The sequence below is a fragment of the Oryza glaberrima genome, chromosome 1 (assembly GCF_000147395.1).
Source record: "Oryza glaberrima chromosome 1, OglaRS2, whole genome shotgun sequence".
Lineage (NCBI taxonomy): Eukaryota > Viridiplantae > Streptophyta > Magnoliopsida > Poales > Poaceae > Oryza > Oryza glaberrima.
This window is the reverse complement of record NC_068326.1, coordinates 37,377,883-37,387,618: the sequence shown is the minus strand read 5'-3', so window position 1 is coordinate 37,387,618 and position 9,736 is coordinate 37,377,883. Positions and strand designations below refer to the sequence as shown.

The 9,736-nt window shown below is 40.4% G+C and overlaps 1 protein-coding gene across 1 annotated transcript; it reads left to right on the top strand.

The window, feature by feature from the left end:
* The first annotated feature begins 6,414 nt into the window (after positions 1–6,414).
* LOC127763433 (transcription factor ICE1-like) lies at positions 6,415–9,528 on the top strand. Its single transcript, XM_052288137.1, has 4 exons — positions 6,415–7,183; positions 8,172–8,399; positions 8,731–8,901; positions 9,028–9,528. Exons 1-4 carry the CDS (start codon positions 6,428–6,430, stop codon positions 9,109–9,111), a joined length of 1,239 nt encoding a protein of 412 aa, XP_052144097.1. The 5' UTR covers positions 6,415–6,427; the 3' UTR covers positions 9,112–9,528.
* Positions 9,529–9,736: the final 208 nt, after the last annotated feature.

The following is a 9,736-nucleotide window of genomic DNA, read 5'->3' as shown; positions in this document are numbered from 1 at the left end:
TTTGTGAATTTGTGATTACACCACATGTGTACTGCCTGTTATTCAGTAAAATATACAGAGAGGAAGCTATGCTTCCTGCGACAAATGAGCAAATCATAAGTGATGATTCTTTCTGGTAGTCTGCCACTCTTATGTTTGGTGCAATTGGGATTGAAACTTGTACTCCCTCTATTTCAGGTTATAATACTTTCTAGCATTGTCCATATTCATATAGATGTTAGTGAATCTAGGCACACATATATGTCTAGATTCATTAAACATATATATGAATGTGGGTAATGCTAGAAAGTCTTATAATATGAAACGGAGGAAGTAACTTTTTTTTTGCTTCACTCTAAGATGTTACAACTTACAAGTCTTCATTGCGGATTTGCTGTCTTGTTCCTACTTGGTTATCTGGAGTTACAGGTTGCTTTACTCATTAACCTTTTTATTCTACCGTACGTAAGTGGCTCTCTATTACGCGATATTTTTTGTGCTCATATTCATACATGGTTTTCTGACTTTCTGCTCCGTTTGTTGCAGGGTCAGAGGGTCAGAGGGTAGCTTCAGACGGGAATGCGACTTGTCTGGCTTCTGCCCTTGGTTGTCTACCACATCGATCAAGGCAGGTAACCAAAACTCTGGTCCTCTCCAGTCTCCATCCTTTTCGCTCGTCACATGCATTCCAGTTTCCAGGTCGCAACAGCAGACAAAACCCTAACTCAAATTTGTCCTGCACGGACACCACATGCAAGAAAACCATAATAATATTTTTCCTCCGATTTCATAACAAATATTCAAAAAGGATTGCTGCAATCTTAGAGTGATTGTACGGTCCTTCAAAAGGTACTATGAGAAAGTATCTCAGGTATCAAATTTTACGCTAAAAATTTTGGTATCTCATGGTTCAGTGACAGTAAAGTTTCTCCTCCTTAATAATACTTCCTCCGTTTCAGGTTATAAGACTTTCTAGCATTGTCCATATTTATATAAATGTTAATGAGTGTCTAGATTCATTAACATGTATACGAATGTGAGCAATGCTAGAAAGTCTTATAATATGAAACGGAGGTAGTAGTAGTTGATAATTATGTTACTACTATATATGGCTGAAAACCTGTGCTCTGTTTCTGTTGTAATATTTGTCAGGGACAGGCCGGTTGCATGGAGAGTAGGGCACCCGGCGTCGGGCGGCGCGTCGGCCGGCGGTGATTGGTGGCTGCGGCTGCGTAGATGACAGCAAGCACACAGTACGGGCGCTGGAATTGATCACCTCTTTGGCAAGGGAGGAGGTCAAAAAAAAATGGGTTTGGGTTTAGAGCTGTCACGGGAAGCCTGGGTGTGTGGCCGCTCCCCCTTTTCCCTTTGCTTTGCTCTTATTTATTCTTCACTCCCTTTCAGCTCTTGCATTCATTCATTCATTCATCCGATTCAGATCGATCGATCATCCATGGTCATGGACGCATTCTCGCTTGCTCATTCCCTCGCCTACACGCTAAAAAATTAAGCCTCGTTGTCGTGCCGTCGCCATCGCATACGGTTGGGTATTGCTACTAGTGTGGCACTTTCTAGCCCCAACTAGTTTGGTAGCTCATCGCAATACGCGTAGTTTTTTTTTTTTTTTATTGGGCCTCATCTTTTGGCTGTTTTCGTAATAAGCCAAAACAGTTTATTAGAGAATAAAAATAAATTTGTAGGTAAAACTTTCATATATGTGTTCTCGGTGACTTAAAAGCCAATGCTGAAAAAGAAAATACGTTGAAAATATCTCAAAATCAATATCAAAATTAAGTTTGAAAATTCAAATTTTGGCTTTTTCTTTGGCTGAATAGGCCATCCGATGGGAGCCATTGTTTTCTCACGAACTAATAATGGATTTTCACGTGTAATTATGCACGAAATTAGGTCTTCAAAACAAGACTTATAATTAATACACAACCCTTGCTTATATTTTTGTAAATATACTTATATTTATATGCAATTGTATTGTAGGATGTGTTCGCAAAAAGATATCATAAGATCCACCACGATCATGTGTTCTACATACTCTATCTGTTCCAAATAAGTTCCATTTTTAGCTCTTTTCATTTGTTCCAAAATAAATTTATTTTTATAATAATCATTGTATAGGAGTTTATGAAAGCATGAAATAATTGTATTGAGAATAGATAAAATGGGAAACAATTGCATTGAGATTCAATAAAGTAGATGCATTCTAGTCCTTTTGTTTTGTCTCGGTACGTGTGAGATGGGTGAAAATTAAAAATATTTTGGGATGGAGGGAGTAGGCGAGTAGCTGCAATCTGCTTTAGTGTACTTATTGCTACTTCCTCCGTTTCACAATGTAAGTCATTCTAGCATTTCCCACATTCATATTAATGTTAATGAATTTAGATAGATATATATATCTAGATTCATTGGCATCAATATGAACATTCATATTGATGTTAATGAATTTAGATAGATATATATATCTAGATTTATTGGCATCAATATGAATATGGGAAATGCTAGAATGACTTACATTGTGAAACGGAGGGAGTATAAATAAGCTAGCCACCATAAAAAGGCACATCATCACTTATTTTTGATATCCCTAGATGGTATCTTGACGGTTCAGATTAGCCCATATCCTTTCTAGCTTGCATGAGTTCTATTTTGCTATTGAATTAATTGTTTCTCAGTTTTCTAGCTTGCATGAAAAAATAAAGATGTGTTTTGGAGCCACGCTGAAATAGAATCCAGCTTATTTTTCCCCTCTTGATGACACTGGCCTCATCTCACCCTACACTTTGTGTTGATGTTGATTTAATTTCAACAAAAATAATGACAAATTTATGAATGGACGGTAGAGTTGTAAGTATGCTGCAGCACCTGGAACTGCAAGTTGATGATATACAAGTGGCCTCTCAAAATCAAGGGTTCAATGTAATCAAATCTAGTAGAGAGCTACAATTGACCTGTCAGCAAAGACATGTACCCCCTCAAAAAAAAAACTTAATATAGGATAATAAATCTGAACAAATTAAAGCTTATCTGGATTCTTTGTTATAGGTGACATCCTATCCTACGTTAAGTGTTTTTTTTGGGACGGAATGAGTACTACCAAGATGGGACTTATGTTCCTGCGATGGATGCTGACACGATTTTATGAATTCCACACAAAAACATTGGATTTTTTTTATAGTACGCTTGACAAACACTTACTCTCACCGTTCCAAATTACTACCTACATTTCATAATATAGGGGATTTTACCTATGCAACTCCATACGCAAAATCCCTTATATTAAGGACGGAGGTAGTAGTATATAACAAGATGTGTTTAAGGGGATCTAGAAGTGTTCTTACAGTAGGGTAAAAAATACTATTGGCTTGTTAGAGGTTGTCCCCTTATAACACTATGATCAACATTAGTTCCACATGGACAGGGTTTGGATATAGACATGTAACTTCTACACCAACATAATATGTGGGTGGCCATAAAATGTGTACGAAAAAAAATAGCGGTTAAGTTTTTCAATCCATTACCTTATTGCATCGGATACAGTGATATAGTGCCCTAAGTTTTCTTTCTTTCTTTTTTTTTTCATTATGCATTTACTACTCACTCTATCTTGACACGTACTCCACACTTTCATATTTATCTCCAACCCTCAACAAATACATCACATCATCTATATTTTTTTTACCATCGTCTGATTTGCAACAATTAGTAATCAAACTCATTGGAAACATAAGGGGGCTTCTGCACAAGCATAATGTGTAGCCATAAGATAGATGCCCATAGCGCATGACTATGAGTGGCTAAGTTTTCCACCTCACTACTATATATTACGTCACGTACGCGGTAAGTTTTCTATCTCATTCCTCTCGTTTCGCACTGCTTCACCTCTGACGTATAGCCCACCCAAAAATTAGTCTATAAATAGATAATTCCTCTTGTCATTAGCCTATATCTGCTCTCCCCTCTCTTGTTCCTCTCCCATACTCAACAAACTCATAGCACTGTCATCCCTTATCCATGGTCACAACCAGTGGTTAGTTTCACCAGTTAGCGGTACGATGGTTGTTTCGAATTCTAGTGACGACAATAGACCATATATATAGATGGTGATGGCGCATCGACTCTTGGAAGTGTTGAGGTTGGCTACTACCGACTGTATCTATTGGATATACTATGAGATCTAAGATGTAAAATTATCAATTATTGTTGTGGTGACATGGTGATCTATGACATGTTGAGATGTCGAGGCATCAAATTAGGACATAGGCGTCGATGGTAGAGGCATACATGAAGATGCAAACATTGTCAACGTTAAATGTCAGGTGAACAGACAAAGGTCTTTGAACTTGTCTTTCTATTTGTGCACATATATGTGTTTAACTTGAAACTTACATCCAAGCTAGCACTAGTTAGCACTCCCTTCTCTAATGTTCAGATCTTTGTTTTTAAAAATTCTTGCCCTTTATTTGTTCAGCACTCTTGTATTAGCGTGCCAACTTGTGATAATAGTTGTAGTGTAAAAATTGACCATGACAATTTAGACCAGCGAATGGCAAGAGCAACCAAATTTCTCTCTCTCTCTCTCTCTCTCTCTCTCTCTCTCTCTCTCTCTACAGGAACTCATGTGATCCCTAGCCCTAGTGTAGTGGGCAGGGCATACTTTTTTTTTTTTGCCCACAGTTTTCTCCTTCAATTCTATTCCATTGTGTTCCATCCTATGATTTTCTTGGCTCATCTCCGGCAGGGTCACAAGATGCTTGGGAGAACTTGTAATTGGGCATGTTGCATTGCACACTCTCGAGGTGTGTTGAGCAGCAATGTAATCATGTACCCTCCTCTCATTCTCAAACCGTGAATAGAATGATCATTCCCTCTTCTTCTTTTTTTTATCTCTCTTCTCCCTCCTTTTCAATTTTTTAATAACCACATGTGTTCTAAGTGAAAATTTTACAGGTTTCTAAAATATCTGAATGATTGACTCATCACGTTAGATACAAATACAATGCATCCAATACACATCATATGGCTGATCCATTTAGATAAGATGCTACGTTTCAGTTATCCTACATATTGCTAATAGATTATATGCAGGTTTTCCTCAATGCCGTGTTATCTTTAAGCTAAAGTCCATATATCGTCCTCAACTTTAGTATACTTGGAAAGCTGAAATAGAATAAAATTGATCAATGAGCTAAAGCAACTGACAAATCTGTTGGCTAAAGACAGTTTTTACATATGTCCACAAGGTACCAGTAGATAAGCATCTGTTTTTGTGAGACCATCCAAAGATTAGAAACAGAAGGCAACTTTTGGCTACTGGGTGCAGTAGGCAGCCTTACACGTGTACACCTCCCTGCAGGTTCTTCGTATCAATTAGAAAAAAACATCTTTCTTTTTGGCCCTTTTGATCCATCTAAGCTTCAAGAGACATGTCTGCCAGGTCATTTGTTCTTTCATTAGGTGCAACAGTTTTTGTTTCAGCATGGCGGCACAACACTGCATAAAAAAATTATAAAAACAATAATATACAGAATATCACAGATTTTTACATTTTAGAATTTTTGTGAATGATTAGGTGGACCAGTTTTTTGTTTCAAACATGGCAGCACAACACTGCATAAAAACAAATTTATTAAAAAAACAATAACATGAAAATAATATAAAGACAGGTTTTTACATTTTAGAATTTTGTAAATTATTAGGTGCAAAGGCGGAGCCAAAAACACTTTAAAAAATTTTTGATTGAAGAAGGCCAAAGTGTTACTTTTTTGAAAATTTGCGAAACCTATTGCCGTAAAAATTCGAAGCCATTTGGGAGACCAAGCCCCTCCTCGCCTCCTGCCGTCTCTACCCCGGTGCAACAGTTTTTGTTTCAACATTGCAGCAAAACACTGCATAAAAGAAGTAAATACGCAGAATATCACAGCTTTTTACAATTATGAATCTTGTAAAAAAAAATTATAAAGCAAGGAAATAGAACAACACTGTTTCCAATTAAAACACCTCCCGTATAGCCCTTGTACTATCTTGTCAGATTTGTCTGTTTCACGTCTGCAACGAACAGAAAGATGCAATTACCAAAAACCAAAGTGTTAAACAACCTAAAAAAAGTCGTCCTTTTTTTTTTTCTGCTATTAAACCCAGAGATGTTTTGTAGCTAGCGTGACACAAACTGAACAAGCTGGCCATGCATGTATATCTCTATTAAAAAAAACATAGTGTCATCATAGTCATATCATAGGCTAATCTTGTAATGTTAACCTTATTTTTGTCAGACCAAAAAAAAAAGCTAATTAACCTTGTAAGTATTAGTCCTTTTTTAAGAAAAAGTTAAGCAAGTTTTGGTTTAACTAATTAAATTAATTAATTAGGTATAAATGTAATTAAGCACATCGGCTCAAGGCTGCTTCTTTCTCCTCTCCTATAAGAAGCAGCAGCAATGGCGTCTCTACTCGGACTCCTCTTCTCTTCTCTTCTCTTCTCAGAGCGCTGCGAGGCAAGGAGGCGAGCAAGAAGCGGCGGCGAGGTTGCCATGGACGAGGCGGAGGCGGCGGCGGCGGCGGCGAAGATGGACGAGCTGGCGGGAGGAGGAGGAGGAGGCGGCGGCGACTGGTCGTACCTCGCGGCGGACGCGCTGGCGGCGGCGTCGTTCACGGCGTTCCCGTTCCACCACCACCACCACCACCACCACCGCGACGTGCTCTCGGCGTCGACCCCGTCGTCGCTGCTCCTCAACATGGACGCGGCCACCGCCGCGGCCATGTTCGACTTCCAGGCGGCCTTCCCGTCGTCCTCCGTCCCGCCGCCGCCGCCCACGACGACGGCGGCGCTCCCGCCGTTCCACGACTTCGCCTCCTCCAACCCGTTCGACGACGCGCCGCCCCCGTTCCTCGCGCCGCCGGGGCAGAAGCTCGGGTTCCTGGGGCCCCCCGGCGGCGCGTTCGGCGGCGGGATGGGGTGGGACGACGACGACGAGATCGAGCAGAGCGTGGACGCCTCGTCCATGGGTGTGTCGGCCTCGCTGGAGAATGCCGCGCCCGTGGCGGCCGGAGGAGGCGGCGGCGGTGGCGGCGGCGGTGGGAGGGGCAAGAAGAAGGGGATGCCGGCCAAGAACCTCATGGCGGAGCGGCGGCGCAGGAAGAAGCTCAACGACCGCCTCTACATGCTGCGCTCCGTGGTGCCCAAGATCAGCAAGGTGATTAATGACCTCATTTCTATTTTTTCACTGTTCATTGCTAATTATTTAATTAATCAGCAGCTCCAGTTTCTACTAGACTGTAACTTATTAATTAAATTAATCAGCATTTTCTATTTCTACTTTTCTAATTTCAGTTTTGGCAACATGTTTCAGTTCTTGAGTGATGTATACTGGTGTAGGTCCTGTAGGAGTGTGTTTGTCATGATATTTGTCACTGAAATTGGTTCCAATTTTGGTGCTGAATTCTTGAATTGGCTCCACTTCAGATCCAAAAAAACATCCTTTTTTCATTAGATCTATGTCATACCTTGTCATGTTCACATGGTAACATGAGGAGTTCCTATTCAGCTTGCTGGATGGTTGTTTTACAGTTCAGTTATAGTAATTTCAGTTCTGAAATTATACTTCAATGTCTTTTTTCTAGGACTTTATAATTTGTCGTAGCTTGAGATTACACATATTATGGGGAACTTTGATTCTGATCCATGGCCAGATTTAGTGATGCATGATTAACACAGTGCCATGCACAAGATGTAGTTGAAAGTGACCAGATACCAGATAACTCACAAATTCTTTTCCCCCTTTTCTTTCTGTTTTTTTTTTTTTGTAGTTCTTCGTGCTGGATGTTTTGTCTTTAACTTTTGTTGGTTTCCTTGAAAAAAGTCGTTCACTTTGGAAGTTTCGGCATGCGAAGTGCATATTCAGTTCTCTGCAGTCCTTTCGTGTGAAGAACTTACTACTTTCCTTCACAGCGATCAAGATGGTTTTGAACAATAAAGAAAGACCTGATGTACTACAGTTCTTGGGATATTATGACAAGTTGCAGTCTAACAATTCAGCGCCATGTACGATGTGCCGTTTTTTAGTGTAGCAGTACAAAACAATTTATGTCAAAGTGTTCTTAATGCCAACTATGTCTGACTCGTTTCATGTTAATATCTATAGTTTATCATCTCATTACCAGTTTTCTTCTCCTTTGTGACAGATGGACAGAGCTTCTATCCTTGGTGATGCAATTGAGTACTTGAAGGAGCTCCTGCAGAGGATTAACGATCTTCACAATGAACTTGAGTCTGCTCCTAGCTCTTCGCTTACTGGACCATCATCGGCTAGCTTCCACCCATCAACACCCACATTGCAGACGTTTCCTGGCCGCGTTAAGGAGGAACTTTGCCCAACCTCATTTCCAAGCCCTAGTGGTCAACAAGCCACGGTTAGTCAAATTTTGACCATGATTGTTAAGCCTTTGCACTAGTGGCAATTATGCAATTGGCCCTTGATACTTATATGCTTAAGCATGCTTTAGTGCTCAAGATTAACGCACTTGGGAGCTACTCCTTTTGTTTCAAAATATAAGCAATTCTTGCTATGTATCTGGACAAGAAATGCTTATATTTTGGAACGGAGGGAATATTACTTATTTCGCGGTACTTGCGCTTTGCAGTCTGCACAAGTACTTGATCATTCAGGCCTTGTTGATTCATGTAACGGTAACAATATGGTGTATAGCAACCAAGTGACATTCACCTCTCTTGTTTGTTCAGGTCGAAGTTAGGATGAGGGAAGGTCATGCAGTCAATATCCACATGTTCTGCGCACGCAGGCCCGGCATTCTGATGTCCACATTGAGGGCTCTCGACAGCCTTGGCCTCGGGATCGAGCAGGCGGTCATCAGCTGTTTCAATGGGTTTGCAATGGATGTTTTCCGCGCCGAGGTTTGCATTCTCCACATCATAATATTTTTCTCCTCCAGCTGAGGGTTTTTTTTCAGTTGTGTTTGATCTGATCCTACCGTTGTTGTTCACTCTCTTAATGCTTGCTCTGTACTTCTGTTTTGCCAGCAATGCAGGGATGGTCCTGGACTCGGGCCTGAAGAAATTAAGACCGTGCTCCTGCACTCTGCTGGCCTTCAGAACGCAATGTAATCAGCAAGTCAGAAAGCAGTCAAGACCAATGCACTGGGATTTGATCAGTGATCATTTGCATCAGATGATCTGGTTTATCAAAAAGTTATAGTAAGTATGGCATATATGCTGTTTATCTAGGAGAACTGATGAGATGAGGCTCGCCATCTAGAGACATGTGTGATGATGATGATGTAACTGGGTTTCTTTCTTTCTGTTGTCGTTTTTTTTTTCTGAATGTTGTTTGTGATGTAATAGGATCTTTGTCCATTGAAACCATGTCCATTATCATGATGAGAATATGAACCCAGTGTCTTTTGAATGAATTCCATGACATCGATCATGCAGACACACACAGCTTGATGCACAATAAAGAAGCTTACGCACAAGAGATTCAGCCTCTTCTGAATCCAACAATGATTTTGTCACTGATCAGCGGGCAGGCAGTCTGGTCCTTGATCCAACACAATTGAATTCTCTGGCCTCTTATTATTTATGCAAACTGTTTTTTGCAGACAGTGAGGAAGCCACTGCCAGCTGAATCATGCCCATGTGCAACGCTGAGGTGATAGATACTAGATTCATACTAGATTTGATTTGCTCATATGCACATCTGGCTAATACATTACACAAATGAAGAGATTAG

Excerpts from the sequence above, each read along its gene's own strand:
- LOC127763433 (XM_052288137.1), top strand. The coding sequence starts at position 6,428 with ATGGCGTCTCTACTCGGACTCCTCTTCTCTTCTCTTCTCTTCTCAGAG. Across the intron at positions 8,400-8,730 it reads CTAGTGGTCAACAAGCCACG|GTCGAAGTTAGGATGAGGGA; the intron begins GTTAGTCAAATT and ends TTGTTTGTTCAG. Across the intron at positions 8,902-9,027 it reads TGGATGTTTTCCGCGCCGAG|CAATGCAGGGATGGTCCTGG; the intron begins GTTTGCATTCTC and ends CTGTTTTGCCAG.